The sequence below is a fragment of the Erythrolamprus reginae genome, chromosome 6 (assembly GCF_031021105.1).
Source record: "Erythrolamprus reginae isolate rEryReg1 chromosome 6, rEryReg1.hap1, whole genome shotgun sequence".
Lineage (NCBI taxonomy): Eukaryota > Metazoa > Chordata > Lepidosauria > Squamata > Dipsadidae > Erythrolamprus > Erythrolamprus reginae.
In genome coordinates this window covers 90,798,524-90,826,233 of record NC_091955.1, presented here as the reverse complement: position 1 = coordinate 90,826,233, position 27,710 = coordinate 90,798,524, and the positions used below count along the sequence as shown (strand labels likewise).

At 41.3% G+C, this 27,710-nt stretch overlaps 1 protein-coding gene across 1 annotated transcript in view; it reads right to left on the bottom strand.

Moving 5' to 3' along the window:
- Window positions 1-9,977: 9,977 nt before the first annotated feature.
- The window catches only part of ST8SIA1 (ST8 alpha-N-acetyl-neuraminide alpha-2,8-sialyltransferase 1), a 57,185-nt gene continuing 39,452 nt past the window's right edge, over window positions 9,978-27,710 (bottom strand). Inside the window, 1 exon segment of the mRNA XM_070754364.1 lies at window positions 9,978-12,639. Coding sequence (XP_070610465.1) covers window positions 12,171-12,639 — 469 coding nt within the window. The 3' untranslated portion in view covers window positions 9,978-12,170.

Here is a 27,710-nt window from a genome sequence, read left to right as displayed (position 1 = left end):
CCGGAACTACCATTTAAAACAATAGGAAGCTTCTCAAGGTAAAGCAAACTAAGGACCAGTACAGAAAAAATGTAACTCAATGTCGTATGGACAGTTGGCGGAACAAAGCATTGCATGGACAGTTCTTGGAGAAGATTGAAGGTGAAGTGGATAAAGAAAAGACCTGGTCATGGCTTACAAGTGGAACACTCAAAAAGGAGACAGAAGGACTAATACTGGCGGCACAAGAACAGGCCATTAGAACAAATGCTGTCAAAGCCAGAATTGAAAAACCAACAGACGATCCAAAGTGCAGACTCTGTAAAGAAACAGATGAAACAATCGATCACATACTCAGCTGCTGCAAAAAGATCGCACAGACTGACTACAAGCATAGACATGATGCTGTGGCACAGATGATCCACTGGAACTTGTGCCGGAACTACCATTTACCAGTGGCAAAGAACTGGTGGGATCATAAGCGTGGAAAAGTGGTCGAAAATGAGCAAGCAAAACTACTGTGGGACTTCCGACTGCAGACTGACCGAATTCTGAAGCATAACACACCAGACATTTTTATTGTGGAGAAAAAGAAAGTATGGGTCATCGACATTGCAATCCCAGGGGACAGTAGAATTGAGGAGAAGCAGCTAGAGAAATTAGTAAAATACGAAGATCTAAAAATCGAGCTGCAACGACTGGCATAAGCCCGTGAAAGTGGTCCCAGTGGTACTTGGCACGCTTGGCGCAGTGCCAAAGGATCTCAGCGGACATTTGAAAACCATCGGAATTGACAAAATCTCCATCTGTCAATTGCAAATTGCAAAATTTTCTGGGAGGAAACATGACTGGAAAAGGTGGGGAGAAGCCTCCATGGGGCCTCTCTAGGAATCTCCTGGGAGGAAACAGGGCCTCCACACCCTCCCTGTGGTTTCCCCAATCACACACATTATTTGCTTTTACATTGATTCCTATGGGAAAAATTGCTTCTCTTACAAACTTTTCTACTTAAGAACCCGGTCACGGAATGAATTAAGTTTGTAAGTAGAGGTACCACTGTATAAACGAAACGCCAGCTGCCACAGAAGGCCGGAATTGATCTAATTAAAAAGCAGAGAGACACCTAAAATTTAGATTCCCCACCCATCTCCAAGGACAGGGCACAACCCTTCAGCCATAATAGGAGTCAGGCAACAACAATTAGGATACTAAAAGGACACACACGAGCACAGATTGAAGTACATTTCACAATGAACTTGGGCATCTAAATCACGCCTTAGAACCACACAAAAACCCTCCACTCACCAGACGGTTTGGTCAGCTGTCCCAGAACAGATTGCTGTGTCACTTTGCTTCCGATTCCTCAAGACCTCCTTTCCAATTGCAGCTCTCCTCCATTTCTCCTGCATCTAGCTTGGAACTGGGCCAGTTTTTTCTTCTAATCATTGGTACAAATGCACAACTGCACATCCACAATTATTTGATGCCTACCAGAGTTATCCCAGCTGTTGTCACTAGGTGTCACCAGAGCATCCCTGATGTCTTCCCCCATTTGTAAGGTAAGAAGATAGCAATAGGTGAATGACTTCTTTTGGTCTCCAGGGCTCAGGAAGGCCTATACCAGCGGTGGGTTCACTGGTGGTCTGCACCCGGTTCGGGGCCACCGGGTGGTGTGGTAGTAAAAAGCGGGGTACGCATGCATCTGCGTGTCCCCGATGTGTGCAAGTGTGACGGATGAGACCTGGAGAAAGCCAACTCTGTGGGGCCTTATTGGCTGCTGGGAGGTATGAGGTAGAAGGTGGTCCCGTAAACAGTCTGGTCCTAAGCCATGTAGGGCTTTAAAGGTAATGACCAACACCATGAATTGCATCCTTCACTTCTTTCACAACATCATGAGAAAATATGATATTCCTGTGTTCTTGTATGTAATACAATATCATTGTATTCTTGTCCCCCTTGTTCTTGTGTTCAGGAAAGTGAACACAAGAACAAGGGGGCACAATCTGAGGTTAGCTGGGGGAAAGATCAGAAGCAACGTGAGAAAATATTATTTTACTGAAAGAGTAGTAGATGCTTGGAACAAATTTCTAGCAGACGTGGTTGGTAAATCCACCATAACTGGATTTAAACATGCCTGGGATAAACATATATCCATCCTAAGATAAAATACAGGAAATAGTATAAGGGCAGATTAGATGGACCATGAGGGCTTTTTCTGTCGTCAATCTTCTGTTTCTGTGTTTCTATCTTTTCTTTTTTTTCCTACTTAATGATGTGTCTCGCCAAACCAGTTTCCTGGGAGCAACTTGTGGTAGAAGAGAGTAAAGGTTTGTGTTGATTAAAGGCCAAAAATTAAATGAAAAAAGAAAATAATACGATGCTCCATACCAGGATTGTGTGAGGTAACAGTCGGCATCACATTTTGTTTGGACCCTAGATTCAAGATTTTCTTCCTGACAGGATTTGCTTTACCTTTTAGCTGTGTTTGCTAAACATATATCCATGTGGTGAGACCCCATTTGGAATATTGTGTTCAGTTCTGGAGCCCTCACCTACAAAAAGATATTGACAAAATTGAACAGATACAAAGACGGGCTACAAGAATGGTGGAAGGTCTTAAGCATAAAACTGATCAGGAAAGACTTAATGAACTCAATCTGTATAGTCTGGAGGACAGAAGGAAAAGGGGGGACATGATCGAAACATTTAAATATGTTCAAGGGTTAAATAAGGTCCAGGAGGGAAGTGTTTTTAATAGTTAAGTGAACACAAGAACAAGGGGACACAATCTGAAGTTAGTTGGGGGAAAGATCAAAGGCAACATGAGAAAATATTATTTTACTGAAAGAGTAGTAGATCCTTGGAACAAACTTCCAGCAGACGTGGTTGGTAAATCCACAGTAACTGAATTTAAACATGCCTGGGATAAACATATTTATTTATTTATTTATTTATTTATTATTTAGATTTGTATGCCGCCCCCCTCCGCAGACTCGGGGCGGCTCACAACAAAGTGAGAACAATTTACAACAAATCTAAATTACTATTTAAAAATATTTTTAAAAACCCATTTTCTAAACAAACATACAGACAGACATACCGTTCATAAATTGTAAATGCCCGGGGGAGATGACTCAGTTCCCCCATGCCTGACGACAAAGGTGGGTCTTAAGGAGCTTACGAAAGGCAAGGAGAGTGGGGACAGTTCTAATCTCCGGGGGGAGTTGGTTCCAGAGGGCCGGGGCCGCCACAGAGAAGGCTCTTCCTCTGGGGCCCGCCAACCGACATTGTTTAGTTGACGGGACCCGGAGAAGGCCCACTCTTGTAAGATAAAATGTAGGAAATAATATAAGGGCAGACTAGATGGACCATGAGGTCTTTTTCTGCCGTCAGTCTTCTATGTTTCTATGCTAAGATAAAATACAGGAAATAGTATAAGGGCAGACTAGCTGGACCATGAAGTCTTTTTCTGCTGTCAATCCTCTATGTTTCTATGATCTGATTGACATTGAAACAGCCATGCAAAGTGTTGGCTGTGCTGTCAAATTGCCAACAGATGGCAATATTGATGAGCTAAAAGCCCACGTCTTCTTTATTTTTCCCCACTTCAGTTGGCAGACAGGGCTGCAATAATTTGTGAAAGGGAAGCCTGTCCCTTCGTGCCACGATCAAGTGGAAACCTCCAACTGAAATTGAGTGTCAACTGCCGATTATCTATCATGATGGGTGCTGTGCATCGCTGGGCCACCAAATGTAAAGATCAGGTTAGGAAAGAACTGATGATCAAGAACGAGATGGATATAATGACAGCAGATACGTTTTACACCAGATGAATTGATCCGGAGCAATTTATTATGAAAGACTTATGGATGATGGGTTCCTCACATGCTGATAGAAGAGATGAAAGCTCATTGCAGGGATAAAATGAAGGCTTATCTGAAAAGCCTAGACTAACAATCCTGGGTCTAGAAAGCTTAGAACTACAAAGCCTAAAACACGATTTGAGTATTGCCCACAAGATCATATGCTGCAACGTCCTACCGGTCAACGACTACTTCAGCTTCAGCAGCAATAACACAAGAGCATGCAACATATTCAAACTTAATATTAACCGCTACAAACTTGACTGTAAAAAATACAACTTTAACAATCGAGTTGTCGAAGCGTGGAACTCATTACCGGACTCAATAGTGTCAACCCCTAACCCCCAACATTTCTCCCTTAGACTCTCCACGATTGACCTCTCCAAGTTCCTAAGAGGTCAGTAAGGGGCGTACATAAGTGCACTAGTGTGCCTTTCGTCCTCTGTCCAATTGTCTTTCCTTTATCTCATATATCATATATATTTTCTTCCTTTCATATATATCTTCTCCTCTATTTTTACATATTATCTTTATACATATATTACTTCATGTCTATTCTCTTCCATAGTTGTATTTGTATTTATTAGATTTGTATGCCGCCCCTCTCCGAAGACTCGGGGCGGCTAACAACAATATAAAAAGACAATGTAAACAAATCTAATATTAAAAAAACAATCTAATAAACCCAAATTTAAAGAATCACTCATACATACAAGCATACCATGTATAAATTCTATAAGCCTAGGGGGAAGGGAAATTTTAATTCAATATGTATTGTGTATTGGACAAATGAATAAATAAAAATAAATAAGCCCTCGCAGAAAGTCATAAAAACCAGAACTGAAACTAGTCATATTGCTTGAATTATAAGGGTAGGCTTTGGCTTTCCAAAGAGAAGAGAAGAGAAGAGAAGAGAAGACAGTAAAAGGGAAAGGAATATAGGACTAGGAGAGGAGAATATAGTAGTGGAGAAAAGATGAGACATCTGATAAACTGGGGATGGATTTGAACTTGGGATCTTCCGGTGTCCTACTCCAATTCCTTCCTGAGTTATACCACAATAGCTCAGTCGAGTATTTATGAATTCCTGACATTCCCTTGTTTTTTCCCTTGTTTCCAGGCGCATCCTGTTCTAAAAATGAGTGAGGACTAGCTTTTAAGATTTCCTGGTGGAAGAGGGATTCTTAGATGAGTCATTACTACTGCTAGTAAATGACCTTCTGGTCCTCTGTACTGGTACTCAGAACTAGGAAATGAGTTGTCTTTTTAGATACAGTGATACCTTGTCTTACAAACTTAATTGGTTCCAGGACAAGGTTCTTAAGGTGAAAAGTTTGTAAGACGAAATGATGTTTCCCATAGGAATCAATGGAAAAGCGATTAATGCGTGCAAGCCCAAAATTCACCCCTTTTGCCAGCCGAAGCGCCCGTTTTTGCGCTGCTGGGATTCCCGAGGCTGCCCTCCATGGGAAACCCCACCTCCGGACTTCCATTGCCAGCAAAGTGCTCATTTTTGTGATGCTGGGATTCCCCTGCTGGGATTCCCCTGCAGCATCACAAAAACATGGAAGTCCGGAGGTGGTGCTTCCCATGGAGGGGAGCCTCAGGGGAATCCCAGCAGCACAAAAACAGGTGCTTCACTGGCAACGGAAGTCTAGAGGCGGGGCATCCCAGTGGCGGTGGTGGGTTTGTAAGGTGAAAATAGTTTGTAAGAAGAGGCAAAAAAATCTTAAACCCCGGGTTTGTATCTTGAAAAGTTTGTATGACGAGGCGTTTGTAAGACGAGGTATCACTGTATTTGCATGCCCCATTCCATGTATCCAGGAAATGGATAAAAGGCTGCCCCCAGACCCCTTTATAAACACAAATATTCCCATAACATGAGCCTCTGTGGCTTTGATTCTGAAATTAAGAGTCCATGTGGGCAAAACTCACAAAGTTTCTTCTCACAGCCTATATACTTCTTCTGCTTGTGCCACATCGGATGTTGGCGATACATAATTAGGCACAGAGAAAAGAACCACCAAAAAATATTAAACAGGGTGGATTTGCCCTGTTAGTGTTGTAAATATGCATCTAACACACGTTATTAAATCGGGCTACTGTTGTGATTTAAGAGTTTTGTGATTTTCTTTTTAGAATAGAATAGAATAGAATTTTATTGGCCAAGTGTGATTGGACACACAAGGAATTTGTCTTGGTGCATATGCTCTCAGCGTACATAAAATAAAATATACATTTGTCAAGAATCATGTGGTACGACACTTAACGATTGTCATAGGGGTCAAATAAGCAATGAAGAAGCAATATTAATAAAAATCTTAGGATATAAGCAACAAGTTACAGTCATACAGTCAACATGGGAGGAAATGGGTGATAGGAATGATGAGAAAAACTAGTAGAATAGAAGTGCAGATTTAGTAGAAAGCCTGACAGTGTTGAGGGAATTATTTGTTTAGTAGAGTGATGGCGTTCAGAAAAAAACTGTTCTTTTTACCATCATTTATATCACCACAAGGGAAGGACTGGTGTTTTTTTTAAAAAAAAATTAGAATTTCATTAAGATTCGGACCGTCAGTGACAAAAACTGGGGAAAAATAATCAAGCAACATCTCCCAGTAGCTTGACATATTTTAAAATCCTTGTTTCAACAATCTAATATTTCAGAATCTTGCTTTTTTAAAAAACATGGAAGATTGACAGCAGATAAAGACCTCATGGTCCATCTAGTCTGCCCTTATACTATTTTCTGTATTTATCCCCGGCATGTTTAAATTCAGTTCCTGTGGATTTTTTCAACCAAAATTCTTTTTATTGGCGGAAACCAGGGAAGATATGAAATGGTGATCATATTGCCATTAACCTAGGAGGAAGTCAAAGTAATTTACAAATACACATATAGAGACTTTCAACAGTTTTATGCACAGGGGTTTATTAGGTATGTAAACATACGAGAATATTCTAATTTCTAATTACCGTTTCTGAACATTTTTTCTTTTTTGGCCATAAGCGCAGCCGGAAACATTAAGGTAATAACCTTCTTTTAAAAGGAGACAGCTGATTTGCATTTGGAATTCAAAATTTCAATCACAAGTGATAAGGCTGTATGCTCAATTTCCATTATTAATTGGTTGGATATGTTGCAATTTCTCAGCCGCCCAGAATTCCTAGGGAGTTGGGCAGCATAAAAATTGAATAAATAAATACATAAATAAATAAATAACGTTTGGTCTGGATGGGAAGGAAGGCTGGATCAACTCATCTTGTAGAGACATAAAGCCATGCCTAGATCTTTTAATTTTCCATCGATAAAATGGGGCAATGGCAATTGGCATTTTAATAGTTGCCAAGACAAAAATTCCTTAAAGTGGAATTTGACTGAGGAATGCATGTGTTGTTTTTCTTGGACACTTATAGAAGCTATTTGGTATTATTCTGCTGGACTATAAGACCCTATAGTTCCCTTCCAATTGTTATTCAGTAATTGACTTTCAGCCTTTTGTGTCTTCTATTCATCAATGAAGATGGGGTTTAATGATATACTGTACAGTGTTCCCTCGATTTCCGTGGGGGATGCGTTCCGAGACCGCCCGCGAAAGTTGAATTTCCGCGAAGTAGAGATGCAGAAGTAAATACACCAATTTTGGCTATGGACAGTATCACAAGCCATCCCTTAACACTTTAAACCCCTAAATTACCATTTCCCATTCCCTTAACAACCATTTACTCACCATTATTACTGGTACTCACCATTGAATAAGACACTTAGTGATCCTGATATTTATAAACATAATTATTTATTAACAATAATTATTTTTTCTGTTATTTGCAAAAATTATTAGTTTGGCAATGACATATGACGTCATTGGGTGGGAAAAACCGTGGTATAGGAAAAAAACCGTGAAGTATTTTTTAATTAATATTTTTTGAAAAACCGTGGTATAGGCTATTCGCAAAGTTCGAACCCGCGAAAATTGAGGGAACACTGTATAAGCAAAAATGCTAGGTTCCCCCCCCCACGCCCCCCAAAAAGACATTAATAATGTATATTTTTATTTATAGGCATTATGTTACTACTTAACTCTTTAGTATAGATTTCCAGGGCTTAAAATTTCAGTGACTTATACTACGTCTCTCCTAGATTACTTCGGCATTGGGCTGGTGATTTATTGATGTGAATTGAATGAAAACCACTATTTCCCTAAAGCCTGTAAACAGAAACTAAAAGCTTTTTACTGAGAAATCCAGACTAATTCTGAAACTATTTCCTGCTACATGAAGATTGTAAAAAGAGCTTTGTTGCTACTGCACTTTAAAAATGATCCCTCTAAACTTTTAAAGATCTCCAAAAGGGCAGTTTTATTTTTCTAGGCGTTTTTTTTTACCAAGGTTGACTGGAAAATAAATAGAGATTAAAGATGACCCAGCAATGGATTTGTAGAAGATCCTTGGGTGATTGGTGTCTGTTCCTGTTGGGTAACCCTGACTTCAGGTTTTGGCCTGTGCAACCGAATAAACAGGTTGAATAATGGGCAAATGTCTATCACCAGAATTTGGAAAATATTTTGCAAAGAACACTGACATTCCTATCATAATCCAGTCTAATCTTCAGTTTACCTTTTCATTCCTTTATTCATAACCCGAAATGGGACAGTGCTAATTTCCTAAGTTGCCTATATTTTAGTAACATGACCTTGTTTTCAAGGGCTAACCCATGATTGGACTTGATCCTAGCTAATTGTGGATCATTTTGAACACCACACCTTAGCTACAAGGAACACTATACAGCCAATCCAATGGTGTCAAGTGAAACGGACTAAGTGCTTACTAAAGGCAAATGTGTTTATGTCAGGAAGTGGCCCGTACACAGTAGTACCTCTAGATACGAGTTTAATTCGTTCCAGAAGGGAGCTTGTATGTCGAACAACTCGTATCTAGAACAAATGGCTTTAGACTTTGTTTTTCCCCTCCGAGATAACCAGAAGCAAGGATTCTTGCGCCACTTAGTGGACGCTCGGCTCGTATCCCGAATTTGAGCTCGGGTCTCGAAAAGAAATTTATCTCCCCTCGTGGCTCGTATCTTGGAATACTCGCATGTGGAGCAGCTCGTATCTAGAGGTACTACTGTATTGTAAAATTCCTCCATCGGTGCGCATGTGCAAGAAAAAGGGGCAAAAATTGCTGAAATCTTGCCCGTGTGATATCGCTTCGGGTGCATGTGCAGAAATGAAATCTCGCACGGGGGCATTTGCAAACGTGTTGGGTGTGCGCACCCCTGTGCTGGCCTCAGGATCCTGTACCGGTAGGAAAAAGTAAGTGGAGCCCTTCGCTGCTTCAGTTGTTTATAAAATAATAATAATAAAAGGACTTCCGGGTGGGGGTGGGGGCGTGGGCGTTGCAGCTGGGAAAGAATGAGCTCCGTTCTTGATGGCTACTTAATTTTCACTCTTGGAGACCCTTTGAGGCACACAAATCCGAAGGACGACGTGGAGGAAGAGGGTCATCCCGGGCTGCAGCGGGGCGAAGGCGTTTGCCCACTGAGGCGGAGGGGACCCTCTCTACCCAGAGTGAAAAACCTCTGCCATTGTGGCTAACATGGCGGATCTGAAGCCACAGAGATCCACAAGACAAGGAAGTTTTTAATTGAGAAGTGAGTTACATCCAGATTTGAATTAGTAATGAGATTGGGAGAATTGGACATCTAGTGACTGGATCGTACAAGCGAAAGGAGATCTTCAAAATCGTTAAATAGCGGCGAGTGAAAGAGGAAGGCGAGATCGGAGAGAAAAGAAAAAGTGTCATAGGCGAACTAAAAATAATAAAAGCGGGATATAAATTAAACAAAATAAATAACAAAGGACAGAAGAGTTGGCAAACAACAGCAGTATTGGGCAAGCTGTGCCTTCTGTGAAGTTGCATTTGTGGAAGGGGCAGAACTTGTGTTGTCTGCAAGGCCTTTTCAGTCTTGAGGATCAAAGCAAAACCACCAGCAGAGAACAGAATTATTGATGTACCTTTCCCCAGTTTTTAATACCAAATCATTTTGTTCCAGTCCAGCTTTTCTTCGATACATATCCAGCACATGGGTTGAATAAATAAGGGGGGAAGAGAGAGAATACAGCCGTGTCACGTTCGTTTGACAATCTGGAACCACTTTATTTCAACATGTTCTGTCACACAGGGGTGGTGTCAGGCCGTAGCCATCATTTGGAGCTAGAGACTTCCAAACCACATTGGTGACGTCATCACCAGCGGATCGCTACCAGTTCGAGCGAATCGGTACGAACTGAGAGGAACTCACCTGTGCTGTCACATTAAGCAGAGATATCGGGGTTTGACAAAAATGCAACTACACGTAGTCCTTGCCTTACAGCCATTCACGCAGTAATCATTCAAAGCAGCACTGAAAAAGGGAGTTATGATTGGTTTCACTACTTATGAACACTGCAGCATCCTCATGGCCTGGGACAAGCAAAGCCAATGGGGAAACTCAGATTTTGCTAGGGGTCATTCTTTGTCAAGTGGACCAGGTAAAATTGAAGCCTTATTTACAAAGAAACCATCATAAAAACAACATATATGATAGAAAAAAACATCCTCTTTCTAATGAAATAAAAATGAAGATGATTGAAGGTGAGAAAACAGAGAGCGATATAAAAAACTTTCTCTTTCTAATGAAGATGATTGAAGGTCATGAAACAGAGCAAGGTTCTTTTCTATTGCTCTGTTTTCTCACCTTCAATCATCTTCGTTTTTATTTCATTAGAAAGAGCATGTTTTTTCCTATCAATTATGTTGTTTCTGTGATGGTTTCTTTTCAAATAAGGCTGCAAAAACCAGTCAAGTGGTAACCTGGTCCACTTGACAAAGAATTACCCTTTTGTGATTGTATGATATTCTTAACTGCAGTGATTCATTTAACAACTATGATTTTTTAAAAAGCTTGTAAAATGAGGTACAATTCACTCAAGAACTGCCTCGCTTAGCAGCATAATTTTTGGCCTCTATTGCGGTTGTATATCAAGGACTATGTGTATTTAGCATGTGGCCTTGGGTTAAAATTTCTGCATTTTATAAAGACAGTGCAAATCCTGGAATGTATGATGAAGTAGTCCAAATTTACAGAGCACAGATTACTTTCAGACATCAAAGAAATGGCTCAAGATAATGAAGAACCTACAGAATATGTTGGTTCCTCTTTAACATCCAGCATTTTTGATATTAAAACCACCAGCTTAGTACGGTTCCTAGCTTCATTTTGCAAGCTCAGATAGGATTGGCGTTAAATGATCAGGAGTGACCTTATTCTTCTGAAAACTAATATGTTTCACCTCCACAGATCTATGTGGAAGATGCTGAAGTTGCATAAGAAAAAATCTGCCTAAAAACATTTCCCTGGGTTCTTTTATTTTTTTTAAATCCCAGTTTATGCCACAAAATTTGTGGAATACACTATGGAAAGTAAATTATTGTTTTCTGGAGGGATGGGGAGAAACATAGCCCCTTCTGCAGCTTAGTTTTTCAATACACTATTCAATACACAATTGAAAGTTGCTGTTTTCTTAAAGAAAAGGAGGAGGGGGAAAAACCTTGGTCCTTTCTACTATACTTTCAATACTTTTTCAATGCAATATTCAATACAGAATTGAAAGTTGTTGTTTTCTTAAAGAAAAAGAGGAGGAGAAGGAATAGGGGAAAAAACGTGGTCCCTTCTGCTATACTTTCAATATTTTTTCAATACACTATTCAACACACAATAGAAAGTTGCTGCTTTCTTAAAGAAAAGGAGGAGGAGGAGGAAGAGGAAGAAAAACTTGGCCCTTTTTGCTACACTTTTGTTTTTGAATGGAATGAAAATGACTAACGCAGGCACCTTTTGAAAAATCCAGTCTCGGGAACGAATTTCTAAAAAAGCAAATAAAGCACATCTCTCCCAGTAATTTGGGGAATCAAGTTGTATATCTGAGCAATAGGAAGTATTCAACACGGTGGTTGAAAGCCCTTTTGTAAACTCACTCTTCGGTCCTTATTTAGAAGCTCCCCAATGGGCCATTTGCATTCTGCAAATCGTTTGCAAAACATTATCCACTCGGGAGCTCCCGCATCAGTGCCGTAAAATATCTCAAGTCTTCGGTTCGAATTCAGCTTGTAAATTGAAGTCCATGCACTTTTTTTAAAAGGTTCATTCGTTCCCGCAAACCCCTCCCTCCAATCCCTCCCACCCCCAAACAATGTTTCTTGGTTGGTTTTCCTTTATGCCGATGGCGAATGAAGCAAGCACCGGCAATTGGAAAACCACAAAAGTTTTGTGCTCCTTCTAGAGCAAACTCAAGAGTCCTCGCAATGCTCCAGCTGCATTCGCAGGATCCCTCTCTTGTGGAGAAACCACAGCTGCAAGAATTCCTCCGGCATGGCGTGGAAGCCGGAATCTGGCAAGACGTTGTCGTAGTAATGATGGCTAATGTACCGCCCGTGGAGGTCCACTGAAAAAGGCCAGAAGCCATAAATCGTCACTTCTTCGCAAAGACTGAGAGCCGCGCTGACCAAGAAGAGGCCGGTGGAAAGCCGTTTGGCGTGAATCCCTTTGCTTTTCCAAAACTTGCCGATGTCCCGTAGGAAGTTGGGGTTGGCGAAGATCACCTTTTGCTTGGCTTCCACGTCGGTCAGGGTGTAGTAGACGCGGAGGGAAGGCTCGGTCCCTGCTTTCATGGAGAAAGCCGGCATGTAGACGTAGCTCTGGTTGTAGACTTTAACATTGTCCACAAAGGCTTTCCGGGACCAAAGGAGATTCTGGAACCTGGAAAAGAAAAAAAAAAGGAGAAGGGGGAGGGGAGGGGGAGAAAGGAAGGGAGGCAGGATGGAAGGGAGGAAAAATGGGAGGAGGGGAGGAGAAAGGAAAGTTGGAAGGTAGGTAGACAAATAGGTAGGAAGGAATGAGGGACGGAGGGAGGAGAGAGGTGAGGAGGAGAAAGTAAAGATGGATGGATGGATGGATGGAAAGGAAGGGGGAAAGAAGAAGGGGAAGAGGAGGGAAAGTTGGAAGGAGTGAGGGAGGCAGACGGGAGGGAGGGGAGGAGGCAGGATGAAAGGAAGAAGGGAGGAAGGGAGGGAGGAAGGAAGGAAAGGAGGGAGGGAGAAAGTAAAGATGGATGGATGGATGGAAAGAAGAGAGAGAGAGGAAGGGAGGAAGAAGGGGAAGAGGAGGGAAAGTTGGAAGGAAGGGAGAGAGGGAGGGGAGGAGGAGAAAGGAAATGTGGATGGATGGAAGGAAGGAGGGAGGGGAGGAAGAGAAAGGAAAGATGAATGGAAGGAAAGAAGGGAGGGAGGGAGGAAGTATGTGTGGAGAGGAGAGGAGGAAAAAGGAAAGTTGGAAGGAAGGAAGAGAAGGAGGGAGGGAGGAAGAAAAGGGAGAAGAGAGGAGAAATAAGTTAGATGGTAAATTCATGCTTTACCAGCTACTCAAAGCATTCTATAAAAAGGCCAACAGAATATCGATAAGAGCAACTTGTCAAAGTTAGTGAAGATTTAGGGTCTCTCCGGCACTAGGATCAAAGAAATAAGTTAGTGTTTTCCAACCATGGCCCCTTTAAGATGCCTGGGCTCCAAGAATTCTGGGAGCTGAAGTCCACACATATCGCGTAGCCACTGCAATAAGCAAAGAGGTTAAGGTAAATCAATGCTGGTGGTGAACTCCTGGGTTTCTGAGAAGTTGTGATACGCAATGCATAAAATGACAACTAACAGGCACTCCTCAATTTACGATCACAACTGAGCTCCAAATTTCTAATTTGGCCCCCCAAATAGGGCCAAATTAGATGGCCCTCACTCTGCTAACACTAAATTCCTGGCTGTTTCCCCAATTTTATTTTTTGGCCATGCGGTTATATAACCTTTGCTGGTTGATGTTTTTATTTACTAAACTTGTTTTTATTCCATTAAATTTGTAAGCTGCCCGTCACTCTAAAGGAAAGTCTAGTCGCCTTAAAGACATTTAATGAAAATGACATATAAAATATTAAAAGTATAATGGGTTGATGAGTATAAAAGTATAATAGGATTGAATGTTAGTACGGATGGTTTTCTTATATAATAGTTTTTGTATTGTAGATTTTATTGGTGTTTTTTTACTGCTCTTTTTATCAGTATTATAACTGCTGTTAGCCGCTCAGAGTCCGTTTTGGAGCAAGCGGCATATAAATGGAATAAATAAATAAATAAATAAATAAAACAAACAAACAAAATAAGTAAGGATCATGAATTGAATTTTGTTTTACAGAGTGTTGGAATTTGCCATCATAGGTATTATTTGGACGGTTTTAACTGTTGGCGTAAAATGCCCAGAGTCATTGCTATAAGATGGGCAGTTATAGAAATCGCTAAAATAAATGAAATGAAATTCATAATTGTTTGGCGGCCACTGTGACAACTGGACTCGCACAAGTTACAATTTCAGATGTTGTTATTCAAGTTTAAAGCAGGGGTCTTCGGAGAGGGGAGGCATACAAATCTAATATATTATTATTATTATTATTATTATTATTATTATTATTATTATTATTATTATTATTATTATTATTAAAGACTTGTGGACTTCAATTCCCAGAGTTCTCAGCCAGCAAAGTCCACATGTCTTAAAGTTGCCAAGGCTGGAGACCCCTGATTTAAAAGACCTGGTGTTTGCTTAAATCATCTCCTTTAATTAAATCAGCTCATACATATGCAGAGATCTCAGCAGAAGGGCAAAATTTTATATTTCACTAATAAAAAGTAAAGGGGGAGAAAGGGTGGGGGTGTCATCAGACTGGCCAAGGGGAGGTCATAGGTCCTATATTTCTTCACAGAGCCAATAGCCTGGATTGTTAAATAAGAATAAAAGTGCTTAGATCAGCAGAAGGGATAGGATGGATACAATTATAGTACACTGCTCAAAAAAGAAAAGAAAAAAAGAGGACACTTAAACAACACAATATAACTCCAAGTAAATCAAACTTCTGTGAAATCAAACTGTCCACTTAGGAAGCAACACTGATTGACAGTCAATTTCCGATGCTGTTGTGCACATTCAACTTTGTACAGAACAAAGTACAGTGATCCCTTGTCTTACAAACTTAATTGATTCCGGGACGAGGTTCTTAAGGTGAAAACTTTGTAAGACGAAACAACGTTTCCCATAGGAATCAGTGGAAAAGAGATTAATGCGTGCAAGCCCAAAATTCACCCCTTTTGCCAGCCGAAGCGCCTGTTTTTGCGCTGCTGGGATTGCCCTGAGGCTCCCCTCCATGAGAAACCCCACCTCCGGACCTCTGTGTTTTTGTGATGCTGCGATTTCACTGAGGCTCCCCTCGCCGGGAAACCCCACCTCCGGACTTCCGTTGCCCGTTTTTGAGCTGCTGGGATTCATCGCAAAAACACGGAAGTCCGGAGGTGGTGTTTCCCATGGAGGGGAGCCTCAGGGGAATCCCAGCAGCACAAAAACAGGTGCTTCACTGGCAACAGAAGTCCGGAGGTGGAGCACCCCAGCGGCGGCGGTGGGTTTGTAAGGTGAAAATAGTTTGTAAGAAGAGGCAAAAAAATCTTAAACCCCGAACCTCGAAAAGTTTGTATGATGAGGCGTTTGTAAGACGAGGTATTATTTTATTCAATGAGAATATTTCATTCATTCAGATCTGGGATGTGTTATTTGAGTGTTCTCTTTATTTTTTTGAGCAGTGTATTTTACATCTGCAGAGCTTAATGCAGAAATTTTGGCTTTCCCCAGATAGCGAAAGACTGCAAAAGGTAGTGTCTTTCAAAGCTCTGGACTACAATTCCCACAGTCCCTTGCCATTGGGCACATCTTCCTGGGCTGACAAGATGTGAAGCCTCCAGCTTTGGGACAATGCTGAATTTGTTTAGTTATTTTTATCCCACTACAATGTTCCCTCGATTTTCGCGGGTTCGAACTTCGCGAAAAGTCTATACCACGGTTTTTCAAAAATATTAATTAAAAAATACTTGGCAGTTTTTTTTGCCATACCACGTTTTTTCCCGCCTGATGATGTCATATGTCACTGCCAAACATTCGTCCGCCTTTAATAAATATTTTTTTGATAAACTTTAATAAATAAATATGGCGAGTAATAATCTAAGTGGTTGCTAAGGGAATGGGAAATCACAATTTAGGGGTTTAAAGTGTTAAGGGTAGGCTTGGGATACTGTTCATAGCCAAAAATAGTGTATTTACTTCCGCATCTCTACTTTGCGGAAATTCGACTTTCGCGGGCGGTCTCAGAACGCATCCCCTGTGAAAAGTGAGGGAACCCTGCATTATTTTTTAAAAATAACTTAAGGTAGGCAAACATATCCAACACACCTTCCTCCTCCTATGTTCTCCCCAACAACAACCCTATGAGATGGGTTCGGGCTGAGAGAGTGATTGGTCCAAAGCCACCCAGCTCGCTTTCATGGTGAAGGTGGGACTAGAACTTATAGTCTCCCGGTGATTAGCCCCAAATCACCCAGATAGCTTTCATGGCTGAGGCAGGATTAGAACTCAGAGCCTCCCATTTTCTAGCCTGGTTAAACACTAGACCAGTGACGGCGAACCTATGGCATGGGTGCCACAGGTGGCATGCAGAGCCATTGTCCTAGCTCAGCTCCAACGTGCATGTGTGTGCTGGCCAGCTGATTTTTGGCTCCCACAGAGGCTCTGGGAGGGCATTTTTGGCTTCCAGAGAGCCTCCGGGTGGATAGGGGAGGTCATTTGTACCCTCTCTTGGCTCCAAGGAAGCCTTTGGAGCCTGGGGAGGGCGAAACACGAGCCTACTGGGCCCACAAGAAGTTGGGAACCAGGCCATTTCCAGCCCCCCAGAAGGCCTCCGTTGGGACGGGGGAAGCTGTTTTCTCCCTCCACAGTTACTGAATTATGGGTGTGGGTACTCGCGCATGCACGATAGTCCATGCGCATGCTCTTTTAGCACCTGGGGGGAAAAGGTTCTCCATCACTGCACGAGATCAAATTGGTTCTCGTGCTCCAAAGTAGCTACTTCTAGAAGGGTTGGAAGAAGCAGGGATATTTTATCTATCTATCTATCTATCTATCTATCTATCTATCTATCTATCTATCTATCTATCTATCTATCTATCTATCTACTTTATCTATCTATCGATCTATCTATCTATCTATCTATCATCTATCTATCTACTTTATCTATCTATCTATCTATCTATCTATCTATCTATCTATCTATCTACTTTATCTATCTATCTATCTATCTATCTATCTACTCTATCTATCTATCTATCTATCTATCTATCTATCTATCTATCTATCTATCTATCTATCTATCTATCTATCTATCTATCTATCTATCTATCTATTGGATTTGTATGCCGCCCCTCTCCGGAGACTCGGGGTGGCTAACAGCAATAATAAAACAATGTACAATAACAATATCTTCAGCTGTTCCCCATTATCTAACCATCTTTGAAATGGGATTCTGCTTTGCATTTTAATATTTATCTAGGTCAACTTCAGGACTGTTGAGGAGCCAAGAAATAAGCTCTTCTTCCTATCTTTTTTTCTGGGATCTGAAAACAGATGGATGCACAATAAAAGTACAGGTCAATGAAGGAGCTTTTAATATCAGATTTCATTTCCGAAATATTTCCGGTCTCCTTGTGATCTCAGTAGGGGAGTCCTGATGCATCCCAGGGAGAATTGTTACCTTAATAAAAGTTATGCAAGGGTGGAAATGACTTCTTTCCAAGTGAATTCAAATATATAGCTCAGGGTTGACCCATTCTTGGTGCTCTCTAAGCTATATACCGCATACCTTCGGAGTCTTTGGCGAGGGGCTGCATACAAATCTAATAAATAATAATAATAATAATAATAATAATAATAATAATAATAATAATAATAATACCTCCCAGAAGCCAATAAGAGCTCACAGAGTTGGCCTCCTCCGGGTCCCGTCGACTAAGCAATGCAGGTTGGCGGGACCACGGGGGAGGGGCTTCTCTGTGGCTGCCCCGGTTCTATGGAACCAACTTTCCCTCAATATCCGTACTGCTCCCACCCTGCTGGCCTTTCGCAAGGCCATGAAGACCTGGCTTTGTCGGCAGGCCAAAAATTTACATCTTCGATGGCCGATTGTACGAATGGTGTGTGTCACCCTTTTTTATAATAACTTTTTATGGAGTTTTAGTTTGATATGTTTTACCTTAGATAATGTTCAACTTATTTTACTGCTTTGTATCTATTTATATTGTACTCATACTATTGTTGTAAGTAGCCCTGAATCCTTTGGGATTGGGCGGCATAGAAGTCGTATAAGTTCCTCCAGAAGTTTCTCAGGATATTGCAGAGGATAAAGTCACCTTACATGGCTTGGTCTCCTCAGGAGAGAAAGAATCATTTGCTGCAGAAAAGAGCAGCTGGCAGGCCGGTCTCCTGTCTCTGCATTCTCTTCTCTTTGCCAGCTAGAAAATCCCAGAGTCAATCTAGGTCATACTGCAGAATCAAAAAATGGCATTTCTGTGGCTCAGACGCTTCCTTAAAGAAGCTGCAGAGGTACCAGGAAAACCTATTGAAGTACCATAAGACACACATTTTTCCTCCCTAAAAGAGGCTGATAATTTGAGTGCATCTTACACTCTGAATGTAGCTTTTTTCCCCAGCCCTAACTAGCTGCTAATGATCTTCCCAACTCTTAACTTGCAGGCTCTTTCATTGTTTCTCTCTGTGAAGAATGTTTTCCAAGCCCTAAGTCTTTCCAGGGGTTTTTTCCCCATTGCTCTAAACTTGCTCAGAATAAGTTTCTTTCCAACCCTAACCAGGTGCTAACAATGTTCCCAGCTCTTACCAGATTATTTATTTATTTATTATTAGATTTGTATGCCGCCCCTCTCCGTAGACTCGGGGCGGCTCACAACATACAATAAAACAATCCATAACAAATCTAATAAATTTTAAAAAAACATTTAAAAAACCCCATTATTAAACCAGACATACATACAGACATACCATACACAAATTGTATAGGCCCGAGGGGGGCGGGGAGGGATGCGTCAATTCCCCCATGCCTGATGGCAGAGGTGAGTTTTAAGGAGTTTACGGAAGGCAAGGAGGGTGGGGGCAGTTCTAATCTCCAGGGGGGAGCTGGTTCCAGACAGTCGGGGCTGCCACAGAGAAGGCTCTTCCCCTGGGACCCGCCAGACAACATTGTTTAGTCGACGGGACCCGGAGAAGGCCAACTTTGTGGGACCTAATCGGTCACTGGGATTCATGTGTCAGAAGGCGGTCCTGGATATATTCTGGTCCGATGCCATGAAGGGCTTTATAGGTCAAGCTCTTTCATTGTTACTCTCTACCAAGAATGTTTTCCTAGCCCTGAGTCTTTGCAGGTTTTTTTCCCATTGCTCTACTTGCTCTGAATGTTTCTTTCCATGTGTTAATGATGGATTGCAAGCTCTTTCATTGTTACTCTCTCCTAATAAAGTTTTTTAAAGCCCTAACCAGGGGATAAAATTATGTGCTGAAGCTGACCAGACTAAGGATGCTGGCCAGATGAATATCTGGTAAGCAGATTCTTTTCCCTATTTTCCTCCCCCAAAACTAAGGTGCTTCTTATACTCCAGTGTGTCTTATACAGTGATCCCTCGATTTTCGCGATCTCGTTCTTTGCGAAACGCTATATCGCGATTTTTCCCACCCGATGACGTCACTCTCTTCCTTCCTTTCTCATCTTTCTTTCTCTCTCTCTTTCTCTATCTTGCTTCTTCCTCTCTCACACTCTCTTTCTCCCTCTCTCATCTTTCTTTCCTTCTCTCTCTTTCTCTATCTCTCCCCCTCTTGCTGGCGGGCGGCGGGCAGGTGGCGGACAGGCGGGCGAGCGGGGGCATCAGCGAGGAAGACCCAGGGAAGGTTCCTTCGGCCGCCCAGCAGCTGATCTGCTCGGCAGCGCAGCGAGGAGCAGAAATCGGGGTTTCCCCTTTGTGTGGGCGGCAGGGAAACCCCGATCTTCGTCTGCTCGCTGCTGCTGCGCTGCCGAGCAGATCAGCTGCTGGGCGGCCGAAGGAACCTTCCCTGGGTCTTCCCCGCCGCCCACGCAAACTCCACTATCTGCGCATGCGCGGCCATGAAAAAAAGGGTGCGCATGCGCAGATGGTGTTTTTACTTCCCCAACCCTACATCGCGAAAAATCGATTATCGCGAGGGGTCTTGGAACGGAACCCTCGCGATAATCGAGGGATCACTGTACTCTGAAAAATATGGTAACTGCAGATTCCAAACAGAATCTTAAGGGAAAATAAACCTAGCGCGAGGCACAACTGCTATCACCAAAAATTGCTGCAGCACCAGAACTGCTACAAAGACCTGACTATGTGTAAAATGATTCATGTTGAGGAAAAACTGGTGGGCTGGGCTGTAGTTTCATAAAGACAACTTGGCCCTTGACCTTTGAATGCAGCTGTTGTGAGAAACAGCAACTCAAGCCTGGCACTGAACATCCATTGTTAAGAACTGTTTTGTTCATTAAATCGCTTTTAAGCCAAACTTTGTGACACAATCATTAGGAGAGAATCCTATGGGTAATCTAGACTGCATCTGTTAAGCCACCCAAGCCAGAGAGACATTGCATTGGCATCCTTCAGTCTCGAAAGACCATGGTATTATTATTATTATTATTATTATTATTATTATTATTATTATTTATTATTATTATTATTATTATTATTATTATTGGATTTATGTTCTGGATTCTCCAAAGCATGAAGCCTGGGTAGGTTAGTATGGAGGATAGACTGTTACCCAAGCAGCAGATCCCCCCTCTCCATGTCTCTGAAATATTCCAATGGATTGGCAAAAGCCAATATTGGTTCTAGCTATGTTGCAGGAGTTATCAGAACATGGCCGTACACAGTCACGAACTGCTTCCGCGACTCCAGCTCTGGATTTGACCTCAAGGTTTACTGCTGAAGCCTTTTCCAATGGTGGATAGAGCCACAAGGCAGTGGAGGTTTGCAGTCAGTTTCTTTTCTCCTAGTGGTTGACCAGGGTGTCTTAGAAACATAGAAACATAGAAGACTGATGGCAGAAAAAGACCTCATGATCCATCTAGTCTGCCCTTATACTATTTTTTGTATTTTATCTTAGGTTGGATATATGTTTATCCCAGGCATGTTTTAATTCAGTTACTGTGGATTTACCAACCACGTCTGCTGGAGGTTTGTTCCAAGGATCTACTACTCTTTCAGTAAAATAATATTTTCTCATGTTGCTTTTGATCTTTTCCCCAACTAACTTCAGATTGTGTCCCATTGTTCTTGTGTTCACTTTCCTTTTAAAAACACTTCCCTCCTGAACCTTATTTAACCCTTTAACACATTTAAATGTTTCGATCATGTCCCCCCTTTTCCTTCTGTCCTCCAGACTATACAGATTGAGTTCATTAAGTCTTTCCTGATACGTTTTATGCTTAAGACCTTCCACCATTCTTGTAGCCCGTCTTTGGACCCGTTCAATTTTGTCAATATCTTTTTGTAGGTGAGGTCTCCAGAACTGAACACAGTACTCCAAATGTGGTCTCACCAGCGCTCTATACAGTGGGATCACAATCTCCCTCTTCCTGCTTGTTATACCTCTAGCTATGCAGCCAAGCATCCTACTTGCTTTCCCTACCGCCTGACTGCACTGTTCACCCATTTTGAGACTGTCAGAAATCACTACCCCTAAATCTTTCATGTCTGGCTGTGCTCTTAGCATTACCATATCGCTTGCAGAGACCACCTTTATGACCGTTGACCTATTCTAGTAGGTTTTATCCGCTCAGTCCACCGACTCAGAAATCCCTTATTTTATGATAAAATCAAACTCTTTATTTGAGAAAAGAATACATAATGAAAAGCAGTTTTTAAATGGCAAGGAAGAAGGAGTTATCTCTCTTTGGAGCAGTCCGGGAATGGAGCCAAAACTTGGCCTAATCAGCATTCCTTAGATAACACGTCCATTCATTATTTAAGCTTATGAATTTGCTCACTGAAATCCCAAGCAACAATCATCCAACAGAGAATGCGTTTTATTGAGGCAGAAATCGTGGTTTTAAAGCCTTGTCCAATCCAGCCTCACATCTCTTCCATTGAACAGCGTTGAAACTCCACACCCAATTTCCCAAAATCCTTTGCCTTTATACTGCCTGGAAGTGACATCACACCCCAAAGAAGCTAAGGCTGTACACCAATACCTTTTACTATGCAACTCCTCTCGCCTTCTGAGCAATCCCCTATAGTGAGGATCTATCCACTGACTTTCCACTCTAATGTCTTCCTCATCCTCCGACTAGGACCACTCCTCCAGTCTCATATCAGCCCCCTCTAGTGGTTCCTCAGATTCACTGAGATCGCTTTCTCCCTCACTCTTGCTCTGTGCTTCAGGAGGGAACCCCCCTGGTTCAGGGTCTCCAGAGGGGCCTGGGTCATCCTGCTCAAAATCTGACGTGACAAGGAGCACTCACAACAGACCCATTATTTCTTTTCTTTCACACTGAAAGGAAAGAGGTTATGGGCAAATACACACACACACAATAAAAGAAACCCACTCAAGTTCACATCTAAAGCAGTGGGCAAGCCTTTGTGTCATAACTAGTGAAAGCCCTCTATGTCAGGGGTGTCGAATTCAAGGCTCCAGGACCAGATCCTGCCTGTGGGGTGCATAGATCTGGCCCATGTAACACCTCAGAAACAGCAAAGGTCTGGTCCACGGCCAGCAAAAATGGAGTTTGGGATGAGCTTGTAGGAGGCTTGTTGCAGCTGAAAACGGCGCTCCGGAGACCAGAGAGCACTCGGGCCACCACAAGCGCCCCCCCTAACACAAGTGATGTCATGCCTCTCCTGTAACACCGCCCCCCCACACATACAAATATAACCCTGATGTGGCCCTCAATGAAATTGAGTCTGACATCCCTGCTCTAGGTCAGATGTCCTCCGACTGTAATGTGCCAAAATACTCCTGGATAAAGGGACTTTCTCCTCAAAATGAGACCTTAAGGTAACATGAAATCTGAATTCCTCCCACACAAACTTGCTAGAGAAAGCTGTCTTGCTTGGAAAGGTTGCAATAGAACACAGATCTCTTGCAACCAGGAAGATGTCAGAAGGCAACAACTAGCCAGTAAAACAGCTGGAAAAGGAACAGCTGCTAAGGTTTAAGAGGAAAAAGGAATCTTTCTTAATCCAGTATCTCAAATCTCTAGGGTTCCCCTATTTAGACCGAATTTCCTGTTTCTCTTTTATTCTGTCCAACTGTTTTACAGATTGTTAGCAGGCCTAAAATCCCCCAGCACTCAGTTCTTTCTTTAAAGGTTTACTTAGTGTTGTGGTTAGCTCTGGCCCAGCTCCTGCCCCAAGGACTGTGGATGTGGGGGAGACATCCACATGCTGCAGGCCTGTTTTGCCTCCGGTGGAATCTGCTGATGAAGGCTCCTCCAACAAAGAAGACATGAGTGACAGGGAGGAGGAGAGTGGGGCAGACAGCTCAGAAGGAGATCAATTATCTAGCTCCTCCTTGGATTCAGAACAAGAGTTAATGATACAGCCACGCATGCGGAGAGCGATGCATAGGCAACAACAACTGAGAGATTATTATCAAAGAAAATGAGGCCACCTGTGGTTGGGTGGGGCTGTGGTCATTAGTGAGGCTGCTATAAATAGCAGCCTGTGGGTTTGGCCATTATGGAGGATTATCTGATCGTTGTGTTTCGTGACTGCTTTACTGACTTTGATTTTTCCCCGCTTTGAAACTAAACCAGAGCAAAGTGTGAAAGAAGAAGGACTGTGAATTGCCTCACAGCTGCAAGGTAAGTATCACAGAACTGATAAGGGACTTGTACAAATTACCAATTTGTTTGGAGACGAGTGCTCTTTGCTATACCAAAAGAGGGCTTGGTTTAAGTGAATTTTTCGGTATAAAGAACATTGTTTTGAATTTTCAAACATGTGTGTGTCTAAAATTGTATCTGTGCATTTTTGGGAGGATTTTACCAGAGAGCTCGACAGAACAACTTAGTATGCCGGGCCAGGGGGGAATACTACTACCTTTTAATTAAAGACCAGAAAGTAGCTATGCCTCAGTCTCCGACCTTGGGGATAGACTCCAGGGAAAACTCAAAAGTCTCACCCAGCTATCAAAATTTTTAATTCTAACTGAACAGGAAACCTGGTTGACCTCAAAATTTATCTTAACAAAATAGAGATTACAATAATAGAAAATAGACAAAAGGGAAAAAAATAGATTATAGAAAAAAAATCACCCAAAGAGAAAGCAAGACAGCCAGATGTTCAGCAAGGACTACTCTTCAATTACTAAATTATAAGCTTATCCTGAAATAGACATAGTTGATGATGAAAAGATGAAGTATTTAAGTACAGGGATGAAGAAATTGATTATTTATAGAAACAAAAGGAGTCTGGGGCATGTCAAAAACCCCTCCTCTTTTGCAAGAAAAGCATTCACATTTATTTAGAAAATAAGTATGAATGCACGCATGTGGCGTTTGCCATTTAAAAAGTTAAATAAGAAAAACAGAATGAGGTCCAAAGAGAAAAACGGTGGGTGTATCTAGCTCAGATGTTAATATTTTGATCAGTGTGGTGGTGGGGAGACTGTTTACATTTTAAATACCAACAATGATTGCATTTTTTAATAGCGCTAAGCAACCCAACAAGAGCGATAGACTTCAGAGGATAACCAGAACTGCAGAAAAAACAATTGCTGCCAACCTGCCTTCCATTGAGGGCCTGTATACTGCACGAGTCAAAAAGAGGGCTGGGAAAATATTTACTGACCCCTCACATACTGGACATTTCAACTCCTACCCTCAAAACATCACTACATAGAAACATAGAAGTCTGACGGCAGAAAAAGACCTCATGGTCCATCTAGTCTGCCCTTATACTATTTCCTGTATTTTATCTTAGGATGGATCTATGTTGATCCCAGGCATGTTTAAATTCAGTTACTGTGGATTTATCTACCACGTCTGCTGGAAGTTTGTTCCAAGCATCTACTACTCTTTCAGTAAAATAATATTTTCTCATGTTGCTTTTGATCTTTCCCCCAACTAACTTCAGATTGTGCCCCCTTGTTCTTGTGTTCACTTTCCTATTAAAAACACTTCCCTCCTGGACCTTATTTAACCCTTTAACATATTTAAATGTTTCAATCATGTCCCCCCCTTTTCCTTCTGTCCTCCAGACTATGCAGATTGAGTTCATTAAGTCTTTCCTGATACGTTTTATGCTTAAGACCTTCCACCATTCTTGTAGCCCGTCTTTGGACCCGTTCAATTTTGTCAATACCTTTTTGTAAGTGAGGTCTCCAGAACTGAACACAGTATTCCAAATGTGGTCTCACCAGCACTCTATATAAGGGGATCACAATCTTCCTCTTCCTGCTTGTTATACCTCTAGCTATGCAGCCAAGCATCCTACTTGCTTTCCCTACCACCTGACTGCACTGTTCACCCATTTTGAGACTGTCAGAAATCACTACCCCTAAATCCTTCTCTTCTGAAGTTTTTGCTAACACAGAACTGCCAATACAATACTCAGATTGAGGATTCCTTTTCCCCAAGTGCATTATTTTATATTTTGAAACACTACAGAGCACTGGACACTAGAACAACTAGACACAAGAACAGTTTCCCCCCAAATGCCATCATTCTGTTAAACAAATAATTATCTCAACACTGTCAAACTATTTACAAAGTTTACAAAGTTTGCACTATTACTACTAGGTTTTTCTCATCATTCCTATCACCCATCTCCTCCCACTTATGACTGTATGACTGTAGCTTATTGCTTGTATCCTTAAGATTTTTATTAATATTGTTTCCTCATTGCTTATTTCTACCCTATTTCTACCCTATGACAATCATTAAGTGTTGTACCTTATGATTCTTGACAAATGTATATTTTCTTTTATGCACCAAAGACAAATTCCTGGTGTGTCCAATCACACTTGGCCAATAAAGAATTCTATTCTATTCTTTTCTAAATAGAATAGTGTTAGTATTAATAAGGAATAGAATTTGATCTCTTTGGACCAAAGTCCACATTCTGGCCATTCTGATGGTATCTCCAAGACACCCCTGGGGGGAAAACTGGGGAGATAAGAAAGAAAGAAGAGGACAAAAGCCACCAAAGGGATAGCTTTGTTTTAATTTGCATTTTAAAATCATTCCTATTTAATTTCCTCAATTTATAACAAGAACAAACAGATTTACAGCAAGAACAAATATTCTTGAGGGTACACAAGAACAAAACCAATTTAAAAGGTGGAGGAAGGAGACCATGGAGCAAGAAATTAAAGGAAGTTCTGGCTGAAGGATCTGATGTCCCTTATTCTACCTGGAGGACTCTGAATAGGTTGAGAGTTGGGAGTGCTTAAATATAAGACCAATGTGCTGAAATAAGAAGCTCTTAGCAGGTAACAACATCTGTGAATGTGGAGAGACGTAGGGCCTATCTGCTGGTATGTTGGCTACTACCAGAAACATATCGATAGAATTATTTTTGGCCAATGAAAAAGCCAGGAAAGTGGCTTCATTTTGGCAATTTAAATTTTGATCTAGATGAAGAAGAAGAAGGAGGAGGAGGAGGAAGACGAGAAAAAGAAGAAGAAAAAGGGGAGGATGAGGTGGTGGGAGGAGGAGGAGGAGGAGGAGGAGAAGGAGGAGAAGAAGAAGAAGAAGAAGAAGAAGAAGAAGAAGAAGAAGAAGAAGAAGAAGAAGAAGAAGAAGAAGAAATAATTTACTTAGCTTACATGTCCATGCTCTGCTATATAGGAAGTGGGGATAAATCTTTCTGCAGAAAATAAATCTTGGTTCTCTGTCTGTAAGCTTACCGAAGCCTTGTGAGGCTTTTGGAGAATCACACCCATGTAGTTTACATAATTTTTAGACATTGATGCTGAAACCCCCCCCGACTCCAGACAATAATAAAAGCAAAGGATCGTAATTTCCTAAACCCTCTAACCAAGTTATGCATAGACATGAAATGAAGGTTTGCAAGTATAGAAAATGACTTCATTTGGTACACAAAGATATGTCATTGTGAGAACAAATGATACTTTCAGATTGGTTTTGTTTTTAAAGGAGGAATCTAAATATGGGTATTTTCTCAAACTGTTTCAGTGTGTAGAACTTTAGAATTCCAACTAAATTGTACTTCACTCCTCCAAAATCAGTTCTTTATGGTTAATTTGGATGTTTTGAGATTGTTTGTTTGGAATTGTTTTGTTAAGAATTGGTTTAGAATTCAGAGATGTGAACGCATCTCAAATTATATACAGAATGTAGCAGGGATCCCGCCATCATTCTGTTAAACAAATAATTCTCTCAAAACTGTCAAACTATTTACTACGTTTGCACTATTACTACTAGGTTTTTTTTCATCATTCCTATCACCCATCTCCTCCCACTTATGACTGTATGACTGTAGCTTGTTGCTTGTATCCTTAAGATTTTTATTAATATTGTTTCCTCATTGCTCCTGAACTTTATTTCTTTATTTATTATTTATGTTACTTGTTTCAAGGGTAGCTTCAAGGGCTAAAAATCTCCTTTCTAAAAATTAAAAAGTGCTTATTTTGTGAGCTTTTCACCCGTGTTTACTTCACATGGTTTGTTCTGACTATCAAATTCCAGATTTGCCCCTTATTTTTGAAGCATGTTAATGCAAACCAATTTCAGGTCATTTGAGATGACAGATGAATCTTTCCATTTCTTAACACACCCCGTAAGATTATTGTTGATTCTGCACAGACTGAGAGAAAGACAATTCTGCTCACAACATTCTAACATTAAAATGCCTCCTTTCTTTCTTTCT